This window comes from Tursiops truncatus, chromosome 17 (genome assembly GCF_011762595.2).
Source record: "Tursiops truncatus isolate mTurTru1 chromosome 17, mTurTru1.mat.Y, whole genome shotgun sequence".
Lineage (NCBI taxonomy): Eukaryota > Metazoa > Chordata > Mammalia > Artiodactyla > Delphinidae > Tursiops > Tursiops truncatus.
The window spans coordinates 38,569,973-38,596,905 of NC_047050.1; the positions used below are offsets into that span (position 1 = coordinate 38,569,973).

The window sequence follows — 26,933 nt, forward strand, 5'->3', positions numbered from 1 at the left end:
TCCTCAGTGGGCAGAGGATCTCAGCAGGTTCCTGGTGGTCCAAGTGGGCGCGGGGAACCTGGCCACACTCCCTTTTGATCCTCTGCCCTCCCAATGGTTCCCCAATTTCCCCCTTCTGGCGTGGGATCCCTTCCCCTCCCCCAGCCGCGCCTCAGGGGCACCACCAGTCCAGTCCCGCCTCCGCTTCTCCTCCCCCTTCACTCCCCCCCACGCCCCACGTCCCAGTTGCTGGGGTTTCCTCCCATCTCCTTAGGTGTCTGTGGTCCCCCACCGGTGCCTGGTAGGTGCCCTAGTTGTGAGGAGACATGAATTCTGCATCCTCCTAGTACACCATCTTCTCTTTCTTTTTTTTAAAATATGGAACACTTCATGAATTTGCATGTCATCCTTGTGCAGGGGCCATACTAATCCTCTCTGTATCTTTCTAATTTTAGTATATGTGCTGCCCAAGCAAGCACTGGAAACTTTTCTAAATGATCTAGAAACTGACTATAAGGCTCTCTGTTAAAACAACATAGAATTGTATTTCCATGGGTAGTGGGGACTTCCTTCTTCAAAATGAAAAGTGTGCAATGCTGCAATTTGGGGATGTGGTTATAATTTGGATTATTCTCTTTACATGATGAATTTTTATAAGGAATATAATATCTGTTCCCATTTCATCCAGTATCTGCAGGAAATATATTGTCCCAATCTAGTTCGTAGGACACAGTGGCCAGCAAAGCCACAAATGTCCCATATTTAAATGTTTAGAATGACACCCTGTGTATGATAGGTTATTTTCCCATAGCCAGGGAGCATTTGTCTTCTGCAAGAAGAGTAAATTCACTTTTTGTTCACAGAAGAATTAGAAAAAAACAGCAAATGTATTGTTTTTTAATTGTAGCTATCAGGCTGGGCCTATTTTGAGACTGGATATTTAAGACAACTATCCTAGTTTGTCTTGCATTATTCACTATAGTTTATTTAATGCTTCATTATATATATATTTTTTAAACTTTTTTTGAGGGGAGAAATAACTTCAAACTTACATTTTTGCAAGAATAGACATAGTACCTATATATTCATATACTCTTTATACAAATTCGCCTACTAACGTTTCACCCCGTTTGCTTTATCATTTATATAGGTGGTTTCTCTCTTTCATATTTAATATTTACATTATATGTTATATATTAAAAATGTTTCTGAATCATTTGAGGATAAATTATATACATCATGGTCCTTTACCCCTAAGTACTTCAGTGTGTATATTCTAGAAATGGGGATATTCTCTTATATAACCAGAACAATAAATTTAACTTTGATACAACACTTTCATCTAATTTTCTGTTCACATTCCAGTTCTGTCAATTGACCCAGTAATATCCTTTGCAGCACTTTCCCCTTTTAGTACAGGACCCAGTATAGGGTCAGTTACAGTCATCCCTCTGTATCCGCAGGGGGGATTGGTTTCAGAAAGCCCTCCCTCCCCCACGTCCTTCTCCCCTACCTTTCTGCCCACGGATACCAAAATCCGCAGGTGCTCAAGTCCCTTGTATAAAATGGCATAGTACTGTCAGACCCCCTCTATCCTCAGATTCTGCATCTGCGGATCTAGAGGGCGGGCTGTATTGCATTTAGTTGTTATGTCTCGTTTGCCTCTTTTAATCTGGAACGTTTCCACTGCCCTTTTTCAGAATTCAGCCCCCTGCCCCACACCCTTTTAAAAATAGAATGTCATTTTTTTCAGGTTTGTCTGATATTTTCTCAGAAGTCTAGGAAAACAGCTCCCTGTCGTCTGAGCTGCCTGAAGGTGTACTGGAGAGAAATGATTTCTCCTTTTCTGCCTTTCAGATCTCACATATGTGTTTCCATTGGCAGAATTTAACCTGGGACCATTCAGGGAAAAGTTCTCTGGAAAATAGAGTTCTAGGCTTCCTCCCCATCTGCAGAGGCGAATGTAGAAAGGGGTGGCAATAATGCTGAGCTGACTGACCACTGACAAGCTGGGACAACCTCCTGTCCTGTTAGGATCTGGGGATAGAAAGGAGAACAAGACAATGAGCTACCTGTCTTCATGGAGTTTACAGTGTCCAGACAGACCTCTGAGTCCTGAGAGGGAAACACACAGGGCTGTGACGGAGAATAACGGGCACTCTCTCAGGGCACAGAGGCCTGACAGATATCGAGGAGCCACAGCTATGCGAAGGGCAGGGCGGGCTGGGCTTGGGGCTGTCTAGATAGACAAGTAGCCTGGGCAGTGGGCCTCCAACAGTGGAAAAGAACATGATATATTTTCAAAATGACAGGTCAACATCACTGGAATTTGGTGGAGTGTGGCGTCATCTTAAGGTGGAGAGGATGACAGAAGCTGGGTTCTGCTAGGCCTTAAAGGACCTGGTGATGAGCTGCCATTTTGTTCTAAGTGAAGTAGAAATGTTACTACCCCATATGGCACCTTTGGGCAAATTAGAAAAAGGTATCCACTCCGCAAGGCATTTCCATCTTGTTGGAAAATTGTTGTAAAATACTTTTATTACAAGGCACTTCATTGACACCTGCCAAAGAATATCTGTGATAAATGTAAAGTTTACAGTGCTTCACTGTAAGAGGCACTCTTCCATAAGGTTGTTCTACTACAACCTGTACCACTGTATATGGCAGCCTCAGTGAGGAGTGACACAAGCCTTTATTGTCCCTGTGTGGAGCGGACACAAGAAGTGAAGAGATCAGATGAAGTGTTCTGGAGGTAGATCCTACAATATTTTGGAGGCAAAGGGATTGGATAAAGAAGATGGGAAAGAGGATGAGGTAGTGATGACTCATCGGGTTTGTGGATGGCAGGGCCATTTCGCTGAGATGGGCGCGACTGGGAGAAGACCAGGGTCTGTCCGTGGGTTGTGGGTGAGGAGGACAAAGAAATCAAGCAGTAACTGAAATCCAGGTATTTGCCATCTTTCTCTGAATGCTCTGTTTTCAACTAAAAGTTAACCAAACTCTTGTCTTTTCCAAAATACATATCCTTGAAAAACTTACTCACTAGAGTCAAGGACAATAACAAGACCTTTGCCTTTCAGGCTTATATGGATAGAATTGGGTTAAACTCAAATTTTACTAACATTTTCAAGTTCCTCTATGTTTTAGGCAGTCTGCCAAAGACTTTACACACCTTATCTCATTTCCTCTTCAGCAATCCATGAGGTAGTTCCTATTTTTATTTTCACTTTGTAGAGAGGTGAGGCTCAGAGAGAGATCTTATCACTTGATTTGAACATGGTACCACAGTTACAGGTTTGAGTCAGGAGTTGATCCTACTGCCTGAGTCCCTTGTTTTTTTCAGCTTTGTCAGTGTTACGCAGTAGAACTTTCTGCAGTGATGGAAATATTTTATATCTGAACTGTTCATTAGTCATGTGACCTTTAAGAACTTGAAATGTGGTTGGTATGACTGAGGAACTAAAATTTTAATTTATGTAACTACATGTGGCTAATGGCTACTGTATTCGTCAATACTGTGTTTGCCAATGGGCTCTAAGTTGGGGTGCACACAGACCAAGGAGGGTACAGAATATGCAGAGTACAGAAAGAAAACATACAGACACACACATACACATGTATGTTTTAAATCATTATTTCTGATATTTTGTGAATATGTTTTTAATGTACCTAACATATTAGGCATATCATAAAAATTAATAAACAGAAACCTCAATTAATATAGAGTCAGGAGACCAGAAGAGGGAGCTCTTAAGCCCTATGACAGTAGCAGAGACCAAAAGGAAGAAAGATTTCCTCTTCTTGCCTGGCAAGAGCTCAGCCAATGAGAGGTTGTCACAACTCTACCAATGAAAAGCCCCTGTACTTGGAACTCTCAATTCCTCCAATGGACTCGTTGTTTACTCTAGCCCTCCGAAGTTCCTTTTCCCCTCATTAAAAGAGTTCTCTCCTTACTGGGGGTGTGTGTGTGGGGGGAGACTTGCAGGTGCCTTGCCATGGTAGCATACCCTGAACTGCAATTATTTTTACCGGAGAAATAACTGGCAATCTATTTGTTTTACATCAACATTATAATAGACATGTGTGTATATACATATATGCACACATATGTTACATATATTATTTTATACATAATTAATTATATATGTATTTGTTTAACACTTATATAGCCCTTACCATCTACCAGGCACTATGCTTTACAAATATTAATTCATTTAATCTTCATAATGACACTGTGGGGTAGATACTTTAATTATCCTCATTTTACAAATGAAGAAACTAAGGCAAAATTTGGATGTGGCCAAGGACACAGGTAGCTGGCAGCAAAGCAAAAATTTGAGTAGTCATTTTGGCTTCTAAGTCCATGCCTTTTAGGATAAGCTAAATACGTATACTGGGAGGTGGGAGAGGCCAAACATTTTTACTGATAGGTGGGTGATGAAAAATGTTTGGTGACTATTGCTCCAGAGTAGACCTTTGACAACCAGTCAGGCATAGCAATTCCTAATCTCACACTTTAAAGGGATTTTGGAGATGATCAAGTCCATCCTTTCTTCCACTGACAGTTGCTGTTCTGTACGGAGAGGTGGATGAGGCTAAATGAAGTTGGGAGACGATTGAGATGAGAGTCCTGGGGACGTTTGTACTTGTCTACAGAGACAACTATAGCTAACACATGTAAAGATTTCTGTGACGGTGATTTTGTTTTCCTATTAAAAAAAAATCATCCTTGCCAGTTTTGTTCTAGTTACTAATTTTTTAAAAAAAAATTGTTTTTTTCTGAGATATTGACCAGGGGAAGATGGGAGGCTGCAGACCTGGTGGGGGTAGAATCCCAGACCAAAAGAAGGTTGGTTGGAACCAAGACCTGCTTATGTTCCCTAGGTGGGTGCTGGCGGCTCTAATTCAGGTACAATCAAAGGTAAAAAAAAAAAAAAAAAAAGGTATTATTTCAAAATCTTGAAATAATAGATCAATAGGAAAGAAAATTTACCCAAATCTAATTTCCGCCTATACACTTTTTGCTTGAAGTGAATATGCTGTCCCCTCCCCCCACCATTCCTTGTCTACTTTAGGCATCTTTAATATGTCTCCACGTACCCACCAGCGCGCTTAGCTGTGGTATAAATGAAGAAGGGCAGGTTTAACCTTATATACTATCATTACTGTTTCCAGGTGTGTGAAGTAGGTAGATGAGGCTTGCGGCGTCAGAGAAAAGTTTTGGAAAGACCGGGGTTCTAGGTCCGGGAATAAAGGCATCACTTAAAAGGCTGTGCAGAGTACGTGGGGTATGTGTTGCAGCCGCAGCTCCCTGTTTCAAGTGGTAGGGGTTTTAGGGAAAGCAAGTGGAAGATGTGACGGGGAAGGAACGCCGTGCTAAGTGGGTGTAGCAAACAAATGTCTGCCCCGACGCTTTAAATCCAAAGCTTTTATTTCCCGGCTGCGGGAAGTTCTTGAATTCCCCGCGGAGGCCCGTTCGGTGGTGGGGGGAGAGGGGGCCCAGCTTTCCTTCCATTCTTCCAGCTTCGCTAAGACCTTCTTGGTGAGATGAACAATCCTTTCTAAGGGATTGCCCGCGCGAGGCAACCCAGGTAAGACGTCCCACGTGCACTCAATCAGCTCCAGGACCCACTACCCCACTCGGCGCGGAGGAACCAACCCCACGCCCCGGCTGCCCAGGTGGGTGTGGCCTCCGCGGTGGCCCCGCCCCCTCGAGCACGTCGCGCGGGGCCGCCCGGGCGGGGCGAGGGAACAGGCAAGAAAGGGCGGAGAGCGAGCGGTGTGGGTGTGCTCGTGCGCGCGCTCGCGCCTGGCGTGTGGGTGGCGGCGCGCCCGTGCGCGCGCAGGGGAGAGGCCAGCTCCGGCGGCCGTTGTGGGTTTCGTCTGGAGGGGCGGGAGGGTCACCTGAGTCCGGATTGCGCCGGCTGCGCGGGGCCGCTGGCAGCACACCCTGGGAGGCTCGGGCGGGGGAGCAAGCAGAGTCTGCGCCCGGCGCCCGGGACGAGGAGGAGTCGGACCTTCTCTGCAGCCGCCCTCTGCGCCCGGCCGGGTAGGTGAAGCCGGGGTTGGTTGTCCGGCGGCTCCTGGCGGGCCGGGAGAGGAGAAGCGAAACTTTCTGGGCGCTTCCCACCGCGGTCCCCGGGCCGTCGGCGGCGCGGGGAGGTGTCGTCGTCTCGGGCGGCGGCGACCGACGCCATGTTGGGGTCTGTGAGAAACGGGGCGCTCCCGGGCCGCTCCCCTCGCGCTGGGGGAGCCGCGCCCGCCCGCCGGGCTTGAGGGCAGCCCGCAGGGCCGCGCCGGTGCTCGTCCAGTCCACGGGGCCGTGGGGAGGGGGCCGGGCAGACGCGCGAAGGGGGCCCCGAGGTCGGGCGAGAAGTGAGGCGTGAGGACTGGGGTCCAATCGTGGCCACCGGCGTCTTAGGGTGCCAACATCTTGCTATCCAAAAAGTTTGCAGGGTCTGGGCATCAGGGATGTTGTAACTTGAACAACATTTTTATGTGATTTCGGGCAAAAAATGGCACCGCAGAATTTGCTCTGATAGAAGCGCTGGCTCTAACGCCTTACTTATTTGGAGTCTTTTAAAGTCGTATGGTCTTTTGACGAATTTAGTTTTCCTTTAAAATTTTTATTGAAGGCCGAGAGCTTGCTGTTCATGTGTCTTGAATACCCCTGCGCGCTCTTAGTACAGTAGCAGTAACTTGTGAGTGTGCGGTGGGAATAATGGGTGGTATTAAGGTTACAGATAACCAAGCCCTTCTGTGTAATTCATAGACTCACAAAGTATGTAAGCTGATAAATACCTTCTTTGTTGTGTTTTAGTACGTTACTGAAAAAAACTCAGTAAAGACAGACACGAACTTTCACTGAGAAACTTAAAGGCATGTGTTGTTCACTTAGGAATAAGGTGAAGTGATCTTGACATTGCGAAGTTTTTTCCTTCACTTTAGTTCCTTAAAGGTGCATGCCTACCTTGTTTAGAGCATTTACATTTTTCTGTACTCTGGTAGCTCATGGGGTCCTGAGGTTAATTCAGTATTAACGAAGGCTTCTATTTTAAATCGTTTCGGGTCCTCACAGCGTTGGAGGTGAATGGTATTAAGTTACTTATTTGGAAAGCACATGTAATCGCCTCAAAAAATAAAACCTGGTGTACTGACCAAGGAAGGCATCAAAAAGATTCAGCTTGAATCACCCTAGTAAATGAATGTAAATTACTAGTTTTAATAAAGGCATCTGAGCTTCCAAATTCTGTTAATTGTACTGAAAGCACTCTTAACCACAAATAAGATAAACCCTTCAACATGTCTTGGAGAATTTCTCTTCTTGAACTGTAGGTAAAAATATAGCTTCTCAGATTTGATTGCTAATTTTCTTAGGGTTTTCTTTTTGTTTTGCTTCATTGTCAGGTAATTGCCATTATACATATTTATTTTTCTGGATGTAAGAGTTACCGAGACTGAGGTGATTTAACTAACTTCACAAATCTAGCAGCCAAGCTGGTATTTAACTGAGGTCTTATGACTGAAGCCTTCTCATTTTTTTTAATAGCATAACTTTGCAGGGTACATAACTCATTCCTGTGGTGCAGTCTGTGTCCACCTTGGTTCCTCTGTCTTAGCTGCTCTTTCTGATTTTAATTTAGTTCCTCAGCATATATATTTCCTAGAGTATTTCCTAGGAAATTTCCTGATTTACAAGGAAATTTTTCCTCTTAAAAATACTCACTTGAGTATATACTCTTTGACGCTTTTTTGCCCTGTTCTCCTTATCCCCCCCCCCCCTTTCTCCCTGAGAATAATTCACTTATCTATCCTATTGCATCTCAGTAAATATAACATTTATCTGTCATGGCACCTCCTTGACAGCAGGCATTACATGAGGTCTAACTTGCCTCTTCATCCCCAGCGTCCCAAGAATATAGCAGATGTTCAGGAAGGGTTTGAATGGATGAATACACATATGTTTCTTATAAATATACTTAATGAATTTCTTGTTAAATTGTACTTTCCATGGGCATAAGTAGTTAAATCTTCTCTAATTGTTTTTGGGAGGGGGGGATTTACCTTGGTAACTCAATTAATTTTGGACTGGGGATACAGAACTTGAATGTTATGAAATTTCCAAGTAGATAATGGACTGAAGTATAATCAACAAAAAAGCAGCAGCTGTGGGTACAAAAGGATAATAATCGTACTTTTAAAGTGCAACTGTATTTAGTATTTGCACTGAATGGAAGTAGAGGTAATGCCTGAAAATTTTGAAGGTCATATTTATACATTTAAGCTCTTTGATAGAGCAACTCTCATTTCTCTACCAATTATTGTTTTGCTAGAATTGTCTTAGAATTTTGTTTTAGAATGCCTTGCTTATTGGAAAACATACAACAATTGCTTTTCTATTGATAAGTTTATCTTTGAGAACCAGCTTTGTACCACCAGCTACATGCTTAATAGCAAGGTGTATGCTGGCTTAATAAAATAGTCTTTGTAGATATACTCTCACAGTGCTGTTTTAAGTTGCAAAACTTAAACTAGGTGGCGTTCTGTAATGAAATTACTGTAGAATTTGGGGTTAATTCCCTGCCCCCATAACTTTCTCTCCAATAACTCTATAAACCACAAACTGTGTGCTCAGTTTGGGAGGTCCTGGGAGAGAATATAGAAGGCATTCAAGTAGTTGCTGTGAGTGCTAGAGAAAGCAAGTTGTATGTAGGGTAGATTGGAACCAAATCAAACCAAACCTGAATTCTAGGTCTGCTCCATTCTAGCTTGTGACTCTTGAACAAGTCACTTCACTTCTTTAAGCTTCACTGGACTCACTTGTGAAATGGACACAAAAGTATTTGCCTAACAGTGTTGTGAAGATTTACTATGATGTTTGTGGAAGTGCGTGGTGCAGGATATTCAGTAAGTTAATTAGCAAATGAGCAGAGTGGCAGTTAATTATAGAATTTTAAAAGGGAAGCAACCTTTAGAAATACATACTTCAGTTCTCAACTTTGGTGCACATTAGAATTTCTTGAGGAGCTTCTGAACCCCACCCTTGAGCAAATCAGTCACAGTTACTGCGTTTGGAGTCAAAGCATAGGTAGCTTTGCCAGTTTTTTGTTTGTTTGTTTTAATGTGCAGTCAGGGTTGAGAACCATTAATTCAACCTCCCATCTCCTTATTCTCTTCACTTTGTTGTTGAATAAAGTGCAGAGAGAGGTTAAGTGCCAGCCAAATTCCCCGTCAGGTTAGAAAGAATGAATTTGCATTAGAGGAAAGTGACGTGCACAGAAGTTAAAATAACAGTTACCTTCATTTCAGAACAGAAAGGCCACATTTGGAACTACAGTTCACTAAGCCCGGTGGCAACTGTCTCCACTCTGCATTAACAACCTACATGGATGCCTGTGTTATTTAACCTTATCATCATTTAGACCTCAGGTCTTAATCTGTGACCAGAGGTGATTCAAGGGCCTGTTTTCCATCATAACTATGAACCAGCTTTTTGTTCTCATTGTCACCTGCAGTCCCTCCTATGCTGTTAGTTTTCTCGTTTTTTTCCAGTCCTGAACTCTGTAGTTCATATACTGTGAACCCACTAGTACCACATAGTCCTCCTCTCCTCGACCTTTGCTGTATATAACTGGTCAGTTCTCAACTTGTAAATATCACCTTTTACTTTTTCTACTTTTGTCCCTGCGTAGCACTCCTGAAGAAAGTCACATCTATGGTGACTGTTAAATATTTGTTTTCCAGCTGCCTGTGTACTAGTTCCTTTCTAATCCTTTCTTATCCCAAAGTTGACTCGTTTTCTCTGTTGCCTTTTCACTCTTAGGTTGCTAACCCCAATCTTGAAATGCTTGACTCTTAACAGATGACTTTGCTTCCTTCTATGGATTTTATGATGTGAATTTTCTGTTTTCTTTTTTCCATCAACTTTTTAAATCCCTTTCTCCTTTCCATTTCCATAAGCGGAACTATCCTTAATTCTTTATACTTGTTTCATTTAAACAGTTGTTGGGGAAAAAAATAAAAAAGATTTTTGTATTCTTTGGTTATATTTTTATTAATTATACCTGTAACTTTGTGTTTATTATATTTTTCTCAACATTCTTTGCATTTTGTTAATTTAAAAACTTTTTTCTTTGTCTATGAGAGAATATGTGTTCAATATAAAATAATTAGGCAATATCAAAATATTTCACCCTAGTACTTAGAGATAACCAGTACTAAATTTTTGGTGGGTGTCTTTCCAGACTCTAAAAAAAAATTTTTTTATATTGCATGTGCTGTTTAAAAGCTTTTATTTAATAAATTGCCATATTTAACAGTTTTCCACATTAAATATTAATCTGTTCTCCAAAAAGCTATCTAAAAATCCATTATATGGATATGCCCTAATTTGTTTCACTAATGTCCTGTTGTTGAACATTTAGATTGATTCTGACTTTTCAACATTATAGACAAAGCTACAGTGAACGTCTTCATGTGAACAACTTTGTACACTGGTCTAATTATTTTTTGCATATATTCTTGGAAGTAGAATTGTTGTGTAAACTTTTTAAAGTGATTATATTGCCAAAAATGGCATTTAGAAAGGTTATTCCAGTGTATACTTTCAAGAATATGAGTGCTTATTTTTTCCACATCTTAGAGAGGTGAATAATACATCATTTAAAATTTATTTCTTTGATTAGCACTGAGAGCCAGCATTTTTCCATTTACTGGTCATTTTCATTTGTTCCTTTGGAAATTGCCATTTGTATCTTACCCATTTTTCTTTTGGGATATTTTCCTTTTATCTCATTGATTTACAGGAGCCCTTTATATATTAAAAATGTTGACCCTTTGTCATATTGTGCAACTTTAACTTTAAGGCTTTTTTCCTCTTAGTGTTGAAGTTTAAAATTTTTACGTGGTACAATGTTTTCTTTTATGGTATTTGGCTTTTTTTAATGTTATATTTAGCCATTTCTCTCTAGAGCTAGAAATTTAAGTTCTGTCTGTCACTATTAGACTTGATGCCAGAGGGAAAACTACAGTACAGCCTACCTTCCCCGCAACCCCAAGAGTTTGTTTCTCAGGATAAATTTCTGTGATTAAAAATTCCAGGGTCAAAGGGCAGTGCTTTCTGAAATATTACCTGTACATTACCTGTACAGGTAAATATTACCTGTACAATATTTCTGTACATTACCTTCAGTCCTTGATTTTTTTTCCCCACGTTTCACTGTTTATTGTGACCTTTTGGCACAATGAGGTCATTTAGTCTCTGAGGCTTGGGAGACATGTGAAAGCATGTTGAAAAGGTGCTTTATGCTTTCTTGTCTCCCCTTTTCTCTCCTCCTGCTTTCTAAACTAGGCATTCCCCAAAGTTTAGTCCTCTGCCCTCTCCTCTCTTCCACAGCATCAATGATCATCTCTTCACAGATAACTCTGAAATCTCTTTCTGTCCTGGAGCTCCCTGCTCATCTTGGGGTTTCTGTTTGTCTGACAGATGTTTGTCTTGTGTATACCTTGAAGGCACTTCAAGATAAGTATGCCCCAGACTGATTTCTTCCCCTCCTGAAACAAAACTAGCATCTGATCTACCCAATGGATTATGCTTAAACCTTTGAAGTCGTCTTATACTCACTTTCAAACCCATTCAGTTGGTTCCTCAATCCTTTCTGCCTTACCTCAGTAATCTCTCTTACTTCCATCTTACCCTTTTTATTTCTGCTGTCAAATTTGTGGCTTAGGCTTTTGTTACCTCTCACTTAGAGACTACTGTAATATGCTCCTGCTTTTTTTGCCTCCAGTTTTGCTTCTTTGGTAGTCTCTCCAGTTCATCCTGTGTTCTGCTTCTGTGGACTTATTAATATTTTCCTATTTTCCTTGGTCTTCCCATTGCCTCTACAGTGAAGTCTAAACTGTTGAGTGTGATGCTTACTTTCCTCTGCATTTTGGCTCTTCCCTATCTTGCCAGGTTTCTAGTTTACCACTATACATTCTCCACGTCCTACCTCCTTCAGCCTGGACTCAATTATTTCCTCTCTGGGGAATATATTCTATTTGTACACCATCATCTCCTATCTCTCTCCCTCTCCCCTAAATAGTTTGACCTACTACTTTTGCTCTAAGGCCCAGCTTGAATTTCTAGACATTTAAGAGTTGTTCTTAAATATTCCCCCTGGTCAAAATTAACCTCCCAACTACACTCTTTGGTCTAAGGTTTCATCACTCTTTTTATTTTTTTTTTAGTTAAAAAACATTTTATGTTTTTGGTTTGTTTCTCCTTTGCTCCTTTAGATTTTGAGTGCACAGATTGAGGTAATCATATTCCTCAGTTCATAGCATACTATATGAGTACCAAACACTTTCTTGTTTTGTTTGGTGTTTCCTTCCTTATCAGTTACTTCCATTATCCTCTTTCCTGTAGAAACACACCCTAATGTATAATACATGAATTATATATACTTGTGTATATAAACTTGGGTATATGTCTGTCCTCCTTCACAAAGATTGTTAGTTTTGAGTACTTCTATCTTTGTACGGAGTAAGTAATCAGTAAATGTTTGCTACGTGAAATTCATTGAAAATTATTGATTTTACTAGCTTCCATATTGCTTAGACTAAAAACCCAGGGATTTAATTTCAATTTCACTCTTCCACATCTAGTTTAGTTATGGCAATCCTGAACATTACTGATTCTTTCTTTTCCTGTTGCAAACTTCAGACTCTCATCAACTTTCCCTTTTACTTTTGCAATAATTTTTCAGCTGGGTCCTTTCAGTCTCTCCCTCCTGAAATCTTTCACTGTTTCCACAGTTATCTTAGAAGAATCCAGATCAAATCAGGCCACTCCTTCCCAGAGCTTCAAAAAGAACTCTCAGGAACCAAGAAGATCTCTTGTCTTATTTTTTTCTCCCGGTTTTCTACTAAATATCTCTTCTCCAGCCTCTTCTGCAGCTGTACGTGTAACTTTTTAAAAACACATTTTTACTTGCAGAGCTTTATGCCTTTACGTATCATGTTTTTGCCTCTTGAAGTTCACAACCTGTTTTCAGTGTATTTTTCAGAACCTGTTTCAAGTGTTCAGCTGCTGCGTTCTTCCTTACCGCTTTAACGTTTTTATTATAGTATTTATTTCATTGTGCTTTTTATTAAAACCTTGTGGGAACATGTCTTAATTCCCAGTGTCTGGTTCATTTTTGTTTTCCCTTTAACACAAAGCATAAAGTCTTGAACATAGTGAGTAGATTGTAACTGCTTTGAAAAATATTAAAGAAAATTTGTTAGGGATGTGATGGGTACCAGCTTTATTTGTCAAATATTATACAATGATTTAACAGCTGTCAGCACTGTACAGCTGCCCCTGTACAAATACTTTTTGAAATGATGAAGTTTTTTATCTGAATATTGTTGATGTTGAAAATACGCATACACCATCATTTTTTATTTGCTAACTAAACAGCTGTGCTTTTCAGTAAGAGAAGAAATCATTTTTATATATTATCTTGAGATTGAGATTTTAAAAACAGGATCTGCTATGCTCAATACTTAGAATTCACAGTTAGATACTATAGTTAAATAGACGAGAACATTTGCCTTGTAAATTTAGAATCTGTGGGCCTAGTGAAGGGTGTGGTTCCTGTTTTGTGTGAAAATTAGTACTATGGATGTCAAAAATGAAGTCTTTGATTTTCATAAAACTCAAGGTCAAGAAGCTGCTGCTGCTTTTAACTGCTCAGTGCACAGTGATGGCATGTATATGCAAGCAATTTTGTAGGTGCTGTTGGGAATACGAAGTTGTAGGAAATGATCTTCTTTTTTTCAGGAACCTCCAAATCTGTTGGGAATAAGCAGGTATACAAGTTTTTATAGAACATAATAGAGGGCTTCCCTGGTGGCACAGTGGCTAAGAATCCGCCTGCCAATGCAGGGGACACAGGTTCGAGCCGTGGTCCGGGAAAATCCCACATGCCGCAGAGCAACTAAGCCCGTGTGCCACAGCTACTGAGCCTGCACTCTAGAGCCCACGAGCCACAACTACTGAAGCCTGCGTGCCACAACTACTGAAGCCCACGTGCCTAGAGCCTGTGCTCCACAGCAGGAGAAGCCACCACAATGAGAAGGTTGTGCACCACAACGAAGGGTAGCCTCCAACTAGAAAAAGCCCATGTGCAGCAACGAAGACCCAACGCAGCCAAAAAAAAACCCAAAACCAAACAAAAAACAACGTAATAGAATATAAGTGCCATAAATGGTACAGGTAAAATGGTATGATAATTTAAAGGTAAACAATATGTGCCTATGAGGTTACTGAACTGACTGGTAAGATTTCAGAACAGCAAGTGGGGAAGGACATACTGAGCTCAGGTAGAGGAGAGGAAGCTCAGAGCATAACCTGGGAATAGCTAGTAGTCTGGTTTGACTATAACAAAGAGAACATACAGAAAGAGGTAAAACTGAAAAGATAGACTGGGCAGGCTGGGGCTTGACTGAAGGGCTTTGAATACCAGGTCAAGGATTTTGGAATTAATTCCGCTGGCCAGGGAACCTTTGGTTGTTAATAGAGAGTTCCCTGAGCATAGCTGTAGTTAAAGAATATTAATCTTGCCTTGTGTGGCATGGTTTAAATGCTGAAGACTAGAGGACTTGTTTCAAGCTTGAGGTTCGTATTCTTTCTCTTTGTAAAGACCTTTTTTTTAAACTCCCAATGTGACTGTTCTGGTTTTCTAAATTAATTTTTAAAAATCTTGGGCTTCCCCGGTGGCTCAGTGGTTGAGAGTCCGCGTGCCGATGCAGGGGACACCGATTCGTGCTCCGGTCTGGGGAAGATCCCACATGCCGCGGAGCGGCTGGGCCCGTGAGCCATGGCCGCTGAGCCTGCGCGTCCGGAGCCTGTGCTCGGCAACGGGAGAGGCCACAACAGTGAAAGGCCCGCGTACAGGGAAAAAAAAAAAAACTTCAACTGTGGCTTAGTCATTCTTTGTATACCATGGTGAGTTTCTCTATCAAGCCTAACCTATGTGAAACTGCGTTTATTAACACCCTAAAATTAGTCATTACTTTACTTTTCACTTCCTTTTAGTGTTTGAAGAATTATTTTCAGCATACGTTCTACTTATTACCATGTGTTTTAAGATTTTTGTGTCATCAGTGGCTTTCTCCAAATACCTAATAAGGTCCACATGAGTGAAATATTTCTGGAATATTTATTTCTGAAGGTAGCAAAGTATAATGGAAAGAACATGCATTTTTTTACAAAACTGGCTGTGCGACTGGGAAAATTCCTTAACTAGTCCATGACTCAATTTACTCTTTTGTAAAATGGATATGATTATCCATTTTAACAAAATTGAGATTATTAAATGAAATAGAAAAATGTGGACGTGCCTAGCACGTGTAGGTGTTGAGTAAATGCTTTTTCTTTTTCCTTTCTTGGTTAAGCCTGTAGTATAGTGCATTTGGGTCTACTTTTCAGTAATAGGCAAATTTAGTGCCTACAAGAGATATAAAACAAATTACTATGGCTCTCTGTAAATGTGATTCAAAGTTTAGAAGTTTCAGTTCTTATCAATCCACCTTTATGAGTTTAAAATTAATATAAAAGATTGTTCCTTTCTTTTTTCTTATCTAAGAAATGAACGTTTCCTTGATCACTACTGATTTCTGCAGTACATATTGTATAATTGGTTTGCCACAGTGGCAGAAATGCTAGTGGAAAGGGGAGGGAAAAACTGTCTATTCTTATTGATAGAATATTTAAATTTTCTAAAATTCCAAATTTAATTTGCTAAATGTTCAAGTATTTCTTCTTTGTGTTATTCTTCTAGTATTTTATTGAGAGTCTTTAGAATTTCCTAGAATTTCCTGATTATTATTATGCTTACTAAATTATAGAACTTTTGAAAGTAAAAACTGCTCTGTCCTTTGCATATGGTAGGTGCTTAGAATAATTGTTCATTTGACTTAGGTGCATTAGGAGAGAGGGGTAGTTTGTTCTAATACCTACACATTTGCCCAGGGAGGATGTACCTCTTGATAGTTTCTTGCTGCTTTAAAAAAAAAAATCTCTTCTTTCCCCACTTTCCTGTTTGTCTCTCCTTTTCCTTTTACAGTTTCTAGTCTTAATTCAGCAGTAACACAGATTTTAAAAAATCAATTGATATTAAGACATAGTCAAAAGTTTGATTAAAAATTAATTTGTAGTCTTAGTAAACCAGAACTATGGCCCATCTACTATCAGAGTTCATTATTTTAAAGACAAGAAAGGGCTTTGCAGATTATTTTATTCAAGGTGGTAGCTGGGGGGGGGGGGGTGGGGGTGGTGTGTGTGTGTGTGTGTGTGTGTGTGTGTGTGTGTGTGTGTGTGTAGAGCAGTTAGGTAGCTTGTATGAAATCTCTTATTTAGTGCCAGAGCTGAGATTAGAATCCAGGTAGTTTATTGTTTTTTCCATTATAATGCAGAGTTGAATACTGAAGCTCACTGATATCAGATGTCTTGGGTACGTGTAAGAAATTAATTAGGTGATTTTTTTGTTTTAAACTCACCTGCAGGGATGAGATAGAAGTATTGGTTTTCAGTAAGAAGAACTGGGCCATAGTATTCTGTGACAGTTGGGCTCTCTTCTCAATTGTAAATAGCATTCTGACTCTTTTTAAAAAGAGTTTTTGCCTCTTCTAGTATTACATTTTTAACAGGTGGTAGACACTCCATTGAAGAACATATTAACTTTAGAAACAAGATGTTACCAAAAGACTAGTGTGGAACTTGGACGATGCAAATGTAGTTCTTGTCTACAGTTGGGAAGGAGATAACTTGAAACTTGGATGGTTTAATTTTTAAAAATTGGTATATAAAGCTGTCTTTATAAAAGTTAAGAGTGTTTCTTTGTTTTGTTTTTGGTATGCTTTTCCTGTGGTTCTTACATTTTCAACTATGAATTAAGGCTGCCAGACACCATTTGTTGGAAAAGAAGACAGGAAATCAGTTGGAAAACTGTTGCATGTGTAGAGTTCTCTGAAGGAAATCAGTTGGAAAACTGTTGCATGTGTAGAGTTCTCTGAAGTGGCTGGATGTGGGATGAAACTAACAGATATAGTAGTAGTTTTCTTATCAGTAGTAGTAATGAATTAGAAAATATAATGTGGAAAAGAGACTAGATTCAAATATCAACAAAAGATAGGAGATACTTGAATTTAAGTAATGTAACAATCTTGTGAGAAGAAATGTACAAAATTACTGGGCCATTAAACAAGATTTGAAACCTTGGGAAGAGATAGTATCAACCTGCTAGGAACACTACAAATGTAATATGAATTCACCAAAATTTCAGTGGATTTGGTCTCTATTTTTTTCACTTATTTATTGTAATTGGAAATGGTTCTAAACCTTAGCTGCACAGTGGAATTACCTGAGGAACTTTAAAGTGTCCCAGTACCCAGGCCAGACCAGTAAAATCAGAACATCCTAGAGGGAGGGATCTAGATATCAGTATTTCTTAACCTTTAATATCTATCATCACAACCTATTGGTCTCAGTTTTGTATTTTGAGTTTCTATTGATATTTTAAGCAGTTCTAATTATTTGTAGTGATTGATATTTTGTTATTTTATTATTTCTTAGAGATTTTCAAAACAAAAAGGAAATTTATGTATTAAAAAACATAGCTTGTTATTACCATATGGGTTCATTGGACATGTGTAAATCTAAGATACATTATAGAATTTTAGTGAGTGATCTTGTTTTTCCTATATCTTGAAGCATTTTACTATTTTATTTTCTTAGGAATTATTTAACCAAAAAGAAGAAAATAGAAGTGATGTAATTGCCTGGAAGGATGATGCAGTGATAAAATAAATCACCACTATTGCACCATTTTTCAGTTTTATTATTACATTAACCAAAGTATTGCATCATCTTTCAAAAAGATACGAAAGCAGTTTGGAGATATCCTTAGTCTTTTTATTTTAAGCTTTCATTTAGCATATTTGAGAATTTAGATTTTTTTCATTTTTCATCTAATGACAAAGAAAAAAATGAGCAAAGCTAGACATTTCAGAACTATTAGACAAGTCACAAGGTGAGTGCAAAGAAACAGCAACACTTAAACTAATAATGATGGTGAAACATTATAAGTGAAATCTCAGACAATGAGCCTTCAGTTGATGATTTTCTAGATGAGTTTTCTCAAACTCAGAATTAATTAGTAAACAATATTCCTAAAAACAGAAATGGAAATATTATAGATTCATGCATGACAACTTATGAGCAGTTAGTTGCATTTAAAGGATACTATACTTTTGTATCTACATACCTTCAGTAACAGGAATGTAGAATAAGAAATTTGCTGTGTTTCAGTTTTTATAAAGATTGTTCTTAAAGTTATTGTTTTTTACTATTCGTTTATTCTTGTTTCTGTAAATTAGTTATAAAATGGCTTAAAATATTAAAAGTAAATAAAAAGGGTATTTTGGACTCAGAGAGTAAATTGGGATGGCTATTTTTTATGGTATACTAAAGGTTAAGAGTTTCCCTGTGGTTCCAGGCAACTAAGGTTGGGAAACACTGTTCTAAGTAGATGTCATCTGGACAAATAAGCAGAAGAGATTAGGTAAAACATTTAAAAGGTTAAGTAATGGGAAATAGTCTAGTTTTACCAGGTGCATAGTACTGACAAAAGAATTATAAAACAGGTTAATGGATTAGACCAGACAGCCCAGAAGCAGTGTTATAATACTATACAAAAATTTAATATAATAGAGTGTCATAAAGCAGTAGATTAGATTATTAATACCAGTAAATAATAGCTACCACATGTTGACTACTTGCTGAACATTTTGTATGCATTATCTCATTTAATCCTCCCCCGATATAGCTGCTATTATTATTTCCAGTTATAAGTGAGGAAATCTGAGGTCACACAGTATTTGGTGATTCTGGAGCAGTTAGCTCCTTTAGAATGCAAATATTTGAAAAGGAAAAAGGGTTTTTACCTATGACAGAATAAATTTCAGGTGGATAAAAGAATTAAATGTAAAACCTAAACCATAGAGAATAATAAATAGGTGCATCCGATATCTGGATAAGGGAAACTTAGGAGTCAGTCATTGGGAAAAAAATTACAAAGGAAAGTATCTGTAAGTGTAACTACTTAAGAAGTAAAACTCCTTTTGTGTCAAACACCATAAACAAAATTACAGCTTAATATACTAGGAAAAGCAATGAAATAACTGGGTTAATAGACTTTATGTGTAATATACTCATATAGATTAATAACCTAAATATATGAGTGTAGAAATACAAGTTACTAAACACATTAGAAAGTAGCTGGTCTCACGAGGTAACTATGAAATAAAATATTCAGTCAAATTGAAAGTACTGTTCTTTCCTGTTTTAGGACCTTTGTCCATAGTATTAGTTCCTTTGCAAGGCTGACTCCTCATCCTTTAAGACCCAGTGTGTAGCACCACCTCAGTGAAGTCTTTTTGAACTACTCAGTAAATGAGTTTTTCCCTATATCTTGGCACACTGCTGATTTCCTTCATTGCACTTCACCTTTTGGAATCACCTGTTGGTTTACTTACTTACTGTCTTTCTCCTCCACTATACTCTGAGCTCTGAGAGGAAAAGGATAATGTCTGGCGTTTAGAAAGTGTTCAATAAAGTTATTGAATAAATAAACATAATGAATAAAAGAAGTAAAAAATGAATAAAAATGAGATACCATTTAAAAAAATCTACTCTATTTGCTGAAATTTTTAAAGGAAAATACTCTGTGTGAAACAAGGTGGGATGGATATAGTCATTGTGCTACTTGGTAAATTGGTGTTACCTTTCAGAATGGAAATTTTGTAAAAGATAGCAAGAGCTTTAAACATTAGTGCCTTTTGACCCAGTAATTTTGCTTCTTGGAATCTATCCTAAAGAAGTCATCTCTGCCAGAAGATGGGGAAGCATTCTTCCTAGCTCTTACTGTATTCACTGATATTCCTTCCTAAGAAAAGTAGACAGAAGTCCAGTTGGGCCACATTTTATAGTTGTCTTCTGTTTCTTTTCATGCAGATATGCCAGGAACTCACTCCTTGGCTAGCCCCAGTATTCTTGTATTCTAATACTCTCACAGAAGTCTTTTGAGAGTTCTTACTGCTTGGGGCACCTCACTGTACAGGTAGTAGATTTGGATTTGGACTTTGGAGGAAAGTAAAGGGTCCTGTTTAGGCCCTGGGCTAAAGGGTAATGCCTTAAATCCAGTTTATTAAGAGCCTTGCTTTGGGGTGTCTGGAAGTAATCCAGCTAATGGTGGTACTTTGATTTCATTTTTGATTTATCTCCCTTCTCTCAGCCCCTCCCTTTTGTGCCCCCACCACCTCTTTCTCGTGTGTGTGTGTGTGGGGGGGGGGCATTTGTGTATTCCTGGGGTTTCAAAATCAGTGCTTCCTTTCTTTTTCTTGTCAGACACATACTGAAAACATTTTAGGACCAGCAGGGATAATGGAAAGGATTGCTTAAGGCCAAAGGCCTTAAGTTCTTTGTGCTCACTGATGTTCAAATACAGGTCACAATCCATTGCTGAAGTCAAGTGGGCTGCAACTATCATTAAAATAAATGAAGATGCTAGAATACATCATTCATAGAATTGTATATTGTTTGTAACATTGCAGTATGAAATATATTTCTTATCAGCGTCACTGTCAAACTTTGAAAGCTATTTGCTCCAGCCAAATACCAGTTAATGCCCCAAACTTGGGCTTCCCTGGTGGCGCAGTGGTTGAGAGTCCGCCTGCCGATGCAGGGGACACGGGTTCGTGCCCCGGTGCGGGCTGGGCCCATGAGCCATGGTCACTGAGCCTGCGCATCCGGAGCCTGTGCTCCGCAACGGGAGAGGCCACAACAGTGAGAGGCCCGCATACCGCACACGCACACACAAAAAATGCCCCAAACTTCACTTTTGTTGCATCATATTTAAACAGGGGGAAAGATTTATGAACAGGGATTCAGGCTTAATGTATTGCAGAATTTGAACAGTGAAACATTATCAGAAGACTGGCTAAATAAATCATGATGACTTACCCTTTCAGGTTATTTGCTCAAATTAGTATTCTTTTATCTTCAGTATTTTTAAGGTTTGCGGTGAAGGTCCAGAGGTTAGCAATAGCTTTCTTAGTTCTTATATATAGAGCCAGTGGAGCCTTAAGGAATAATCAGTGTGCCATAATACACTGGTAACAGCACGGAGGAATCAGCTTTGAGCCTCAGTTCTGTGACAGCCTTGGGCATGGTACTTAACTCCTTTATGTCAGTTTGCTCATCTATAAACTGGAGCTAATAGTGCATATCTATCATAAGGTTGCCCTGGGTAGGAAATACAGTAATACATGTGAAGTGCTCAGCTCTTGCTTGGGCTCCCAGTGAGTAAATTCCAGACTGTTCTGCCTGAATCTCTATTTGTGCCTTAGTTTCTCCTTCAGCTCGCATTTCAGCTAATATTACTAGATGATTCTTTGGGAGATAAAAACTTCACAGCAGTTTGAGACAGTTAAAATCAGAAGATAATAAATGTGAAAAGCACTGCACAAATTTGTGGTGGTATTAATTCCAGTAGTAGCAATAATAGGAAACCTGTTTGCATTGCAAATGAGCTGATTAATAACTGTATAATGAGTAGAATCAGTAGTTGATTCAGGTGGGAATAAATAGATACTTTCAGTTTTCTACAGGTGCCAACGTATTTCTTGCCTTAGGACCTTTGTAGTTTTTCCTTTTGTCTGGAATATTCTCCCTCATCCTCGTCCCTCATGTATGCATATCTAGTTCTGCCCTATCAGCTGAAAAGATACCACTTTAGATACCCTGACCATCCAGTCTGAGTAGACTGAGTAGTCCCAGTGGATTTTTTTAAAAATCACTTTAAAAACTTACAATGTTAATTATTACTTGGGTCTCGATTGTTTTCTGTTTGCCTCCTCCCCAACTAGGATGTAAGCCTTGAAGAGCAGGGACCTTGCCTGTGTTGTTTATTATTTTTGTCCTGTACCCAGATCAGTGCCTAACAAACACTTGTTGAATGTTTGACTATCATGTAAAGTATGAAAAGTTATCCATAATTGTACTTCCCAGAGATAAATAACCATTCTTGATATTATGGTATATAGTTTTCTAATTTTACATACTTACTAGTGTCTAATATTATGCTCTTATACCATATTTCGTTGAGTCTAAAGATGAACATGTTTTACTGTATTTTATGTCTCTAAAATTGGGATGTCGTATAATCAAGAGTTTGCCATGATTTAATTGGCAGCATTTTTCTTTCTCAATAGCACATAAAATGAGGCTGTGTCTTAATAGCATCTTAGATTTGACGAAATTTGGTATGTATTTGAAACAAAAATGAGATCATTAGGTTCAACTCCCCCACCTAGATATCAATATTTTGAGCATTTTCCTATATCACTGTATTTAGATCTGTCACATTCTTAACAGATATCTAGCATATTGTTAAGGGTGTATCATAAATTGTTCAACCAGTTCCTCTTGATGAACAGTTGGAGCTTTTCCAGTGTTTTTTTCTGTTACAGACAGTGTTGTGTAGAATATACTTGTACATATCTTTTGAGTGCCTGGATCAGTGGGTACACATATTTTCTGTAGTGTATGAGGGTACCTGTTTCCCTATATCCTCAGTATTACTACATCTTAAGAAATTATTAAAATTTTTGTTAATCTGATGAATGAAAACATATCCTAATGTCTTATTCATTTATTTATGAATGAGGTTGAGCCTCTTTTCATGTTTACTTTTTAAATTTTCTCTTCTGTGATGCACTTGTGCATAGGGCAGTAGACTTTTAATTGGCTGGCAGATTTGCTCTAATTAGAAAGAGAGGCCATCACACTTCGGAGCCATGTGTTGTCATATTAATTTTTGGGAACAACTTTCAGGGCAGAGTCCACCCTTGTGGAAGGCAAGAGGGCTTTATAAGGACCCAGGATTAGGGGAGAGACAGAATTCAGGAATAATCAGAATTGTTGTATCCTTTATAATGGAGGCCAAGAAGGGTTACAGTCTCATCAGTTTGTGAGCTGAATACTGGAACTTAAACTATGCTCTTACTCTTTAAATGCTCCTCTCCTTTCTGATATGATTTGGTTATAGTATGGTATTGTTGGGTTAGTGGTCTGAAATAGGCACAACTCTGGGACTTGAGTGAAGTCAATATTGGATCTAGAGATTAAATCTTTGATCATTTAAGACTAGATTAATGTGGGTTTTTTGCACATTGCCAAGATGTTCTTGTCAACCTTTTTGAGCACTTTTACTATGCCAGACAATGTGTGTTTCAAAGATAGATATCAGATGGTCTCTGCCTTTTAGGTTCCATTGCAGCCTATGGAGAAGACAGATTTCAATCCTTCGGTGAGAGTGAGTCCAGAAGGTACAGGGAATATGAAGAGCACAGAGGAAGGTGTTTAGTCTAACAGAGTTTAAGGAAGACTTCTTGGAGTAGGTGTGATAAACTGAGTCTTGAAGGATGATAAGAGTTAGCTGAGAGTAGTAAATAGTAAAGGATACAAGAGTATGAGAGAAGATATGTATGATTGAAATGGACTACAAGTGGTAGGGTTTTCTTAGAACATAACATTGGAGGTAAAGAGTGACTTATGATGAGTCTGGGAAGATAAGCAAGAACCAGATAATGAAGGGCCTTAAATGCCATGTTAAAGATTCTGCATTTTTTAGGTTAAGGGGAATAATCTTAATTTTAATCTTAATCTTAATAATCTTAATCTTAATCTTAATCTTAATAATCTTAATTATGAGTAATGGTGTGGTCAGATTTGCATTTGAGAGATCACTGCCTGAAGATTGATTAAGGGGCAAGAGCTAAGGCAGTAAGGTGTGTTGGGAAACGATTCTGGTAATCCAGGTGAGAGGATTGAGGCTTTAGCTCAATGGTAATAGAGCCTACTGGAAAAATCATAGTTTTTCTCTTATATAATATTTGGCCTTCTTGTTCAGAATCCCTCTGAGATTAAATTTCATGTAGCTGATGGCTTATATTCATTTTCTAATTATTTGTTGTTTTATGTCTGTAAGAAGTTTATACTTTTATAAATACCTGCTAATGATACTATATGGAGATGGTTAATAAATGTTTTTGATGATTATAAAAATTGGGAGATGTTAGCTCTTTTGGTATACTTAGTGATTATCTTAGAGGGAAACAATTGGGGAATTTTGCCTTTGGGTAGAAGTAATGATTCGTTAGATTAAATTTAGATTGTATAATTTTTTTAACTTATATGAATTTATAATTTCTGTGTGCTGATTTCTCTCTCTCTCTTTTTTAAGGCTATTAGCAAAAGATGGTGGATCGCTTGGCAAACAGTGAAGCAAATACTAGACGTATAAATATAGTAGAAAACTGTTTTGGAGCAGCTGGTCAACCCTTAACTATACCTGGACGGGTTCTTATTGGAGAAGGAGTATTGACTAAGTTGTGCAGAAAAAAGCCTAAAGCAAGGCAGTTTTTCTTATTTAATGATATTCTTGTATATGGCAATATTGTCATCCAGAAGAAAAAATATAACAAACAACATATTATTCCCCTGGAAAATGTCACAATTGATTCTATCAAAGATGAGGGAGACTTGAGGAATGGATGGCTGATCAAGACACCAACTAAATCGTTTGCAGTTTATGCTGCCACTGCCACTGAGAAATCAGAATGGATGAATCACATAAATAAATGTGTTACTGATTTACTCTCCAAAAGTGGGAAGACACCCAGTAATGAACATGCTGCTGTCTGGGTTCCTGACTCTGAGGCAACTGTATGTATGCGTTGTCAGAAAGCAAAATTCACACCTGTTAATCGTCGTCACCACTGCCGCAAGTGTGGTTTTGTTGTCTGTGGGCCCTGCTCTGAAAAGAGATTTCTTCTTCCCAGTCAGTCCTCTAAGCCTGTGAGGATTTGTGACTTCTGCTATGACTTGCTTTCTACTGGGGACATGGCCACGTGCCAGCCTACTAGATCGGACTCTTATAGTCAGTCATTGAAGTCTACTTTAAATGATGTATCTGACGATGATGACGATGATGATAGCAGTGACTAAAGGCGTATTTTGAAATATTTAATCAGATGTGACTATCTGAGAAATCAGCTCTGGGGGGAATGTAAAATCCTGAGCTTTCTGTCAGTTTTGCTCTAGCCATGAATTTGCCTGAGAAACTTATAACCTATGTGCCTCAATATATTCTATAGAAAATAGGTCCTGTTACCATCCCCCAGCCCCAACTGCTGCTGCCACTCTCTCCTCACCTCCCCCAGCTCCCTATTCTTCTACAGGGATAGACTGTTGCGAATATATCAGATAAAGTTTTGGTTTCTTATTCTTGTTTTAATTCTAGACTATTTTCTTGAATGGTTGGGAAAAGATGTTTATTTAACATGTACTACACTGTTGTTTATTATATGTTCTGTTATATGGAAAAACTAAAAGCAAAGAATGATGGAAAAAGGAGTGTGATGTGGTCAGTTAATAATGTTATTAGCTTTTTTCTAACCATCCTATCTAAAGGTTAAGACACCAGTAACAGAAATACATGCTTTGGAAATACTTTGTTTGGCTTTTTCATATACCAGGTGGTGCCTTATCATAATAGCACTGTTGCATGTAATAAGCCCCTACCTTCTCACTTTTTAGTTTGTTTTAAAAATACACTGGTGCTCTTTGAGGTGTAAAATGAATGTTATAAATGGGTGTAATTAGAAAATACTTCTCATTTGACAGCTACAAATAACTAAATTTAGAGGTTCTTTATTCTATATGAATATTTTTCCATAAAATAGTTGTGATTATTCTATATTTTTACTTTTTGTAGGTATCAAATTATAATTGTCATTCTGGGGAATTTGGTTTGAAATTTATCAAATACAAATTGTCATTGCATTATTGCTACTTTTAGTAAGACATATTTTTAGGTATAAATTCATCTGCTTTAACATTGTTTCTAGAATGAAACATCTTATACAACTTCTTGAAATGAAACAATCTCTTAAAAAAAACCTCATGCTAGAGCACAGATCTCCTTAGGTTGAAGATTTGGAAGAAATAATGTATGAGAATGGTCAAGAGAGACCAGTTAAGTTTGACTAGACTTCATATCTGTGGAAGTATTTTCTCTTTCAGTGTGAAACTATCTTGAATTTACAAATATAGTGTTATATTTTATAAAGTTTTGTAAAGTCCCAAACAATATTTCTATTTTTGTAAAACAGTTGTATGTTTAATCTGTTTCTGAAATCATTTTGCAATCTATGGAAATAGAGTAGCAATTGATCTTTCTAAATTGTGAACTTTATTGAGTCAGTCTAGATTGCTTTTAAGAAGAGGTAATTTTTCACTCTTTGCTTTTGAGGCAGCCATTAGGTTGAAAGTATATTTATCATATAAAACTTGATGCATTTTGCACTACTCTCTCCATTTGTATGCTGCAAATAACTGTAGTCTTTCAAATATGAAAAATCAGTCTGAAGTTTGTTTTAAATTCTAAATTCTTTTGTTTTAAAATCTTTAAATCTGGATATATTTCAAATGTCATGAGAGGTTTGATTTAATAACTTGTGATGGAGGATTCTTTGGTTTGGTTAAGGCACTAACTTTACTTTTAAGTTGTGAAAGCACCTGAGATATATAGATCTCCCTGTAGGAAATGTGAAAGAAAGGCACAACAGGTTTTTTTTTTTGTTTTGTTTTAATATCATGTGGACTTTTGTTTCTAAGCAATATTTACATATAATCAATAAACATATCCAAAAAGGACCGTGAAATCTGAGAAGTGCTAATGGAGACTTGCTCATACATAGGAACCTAGCAAATTCAGGAACCAGGGGGAAATGTTCTGAGATAACATTTATGTTGTCAACCTCTATTGACTCTGTTTTTACAATAAAAAATATTTTACAACTTA

The 26,933-nt window shown here is 38.4% G+C and overlaps 1 protein-coding gene and 1 non-coding gene across 3 annotated transcripts; one reads left to right on the plus strand and one right to left on the minus strand.

Annotated features, from left to right (window-relative positions):
* Nucleotides 1-351: 351 nt before the first annotated feature.
* LOC117308766 (U6 spliceosomal RNA) lies at nt 352-458 on the minus strand. Its single transcript, XR_004522947.1, has one exon. It is a non-coding gene; the product is annotated as a U6 spliceosomal RNA (small nuclear RNA).
* Nucleotides 459-5,799: 5,341 nt separating this feature from the next.
* Nucleotides 5,800-26,933, plus strand: PLEKHF2 (pleckstrin homology and FYVE domain containing 2). Of its 2 annotated transcripts, XM_073794598.1 has the most exons (3): nt 5,800-6,028; nt 14,731-14,953; nt 24,312-26,933. In XM_073794598.1, exon 3 carries the CDS (start codon nt 24,326-24,328, stop codon nt 25,073-25,075), a length of 750 nt encoding a protein of 249 aa, XP_073650699.1. In that variant the 5' UTR covers nt 5,800-6,028; nt 14,731-14,953; nt 24,312-24,325; the 3' UTR covers nt 25,076-26,933. The 2 variants fall into 2 exon arrangements, with proteins under 2 accessions (XP_073650699.1, XP_019780670.1); XM_019925111.3 differs by lacking the exon at nt 14,731-14,953 and having other exon boundaries at nt 5,802-6,028.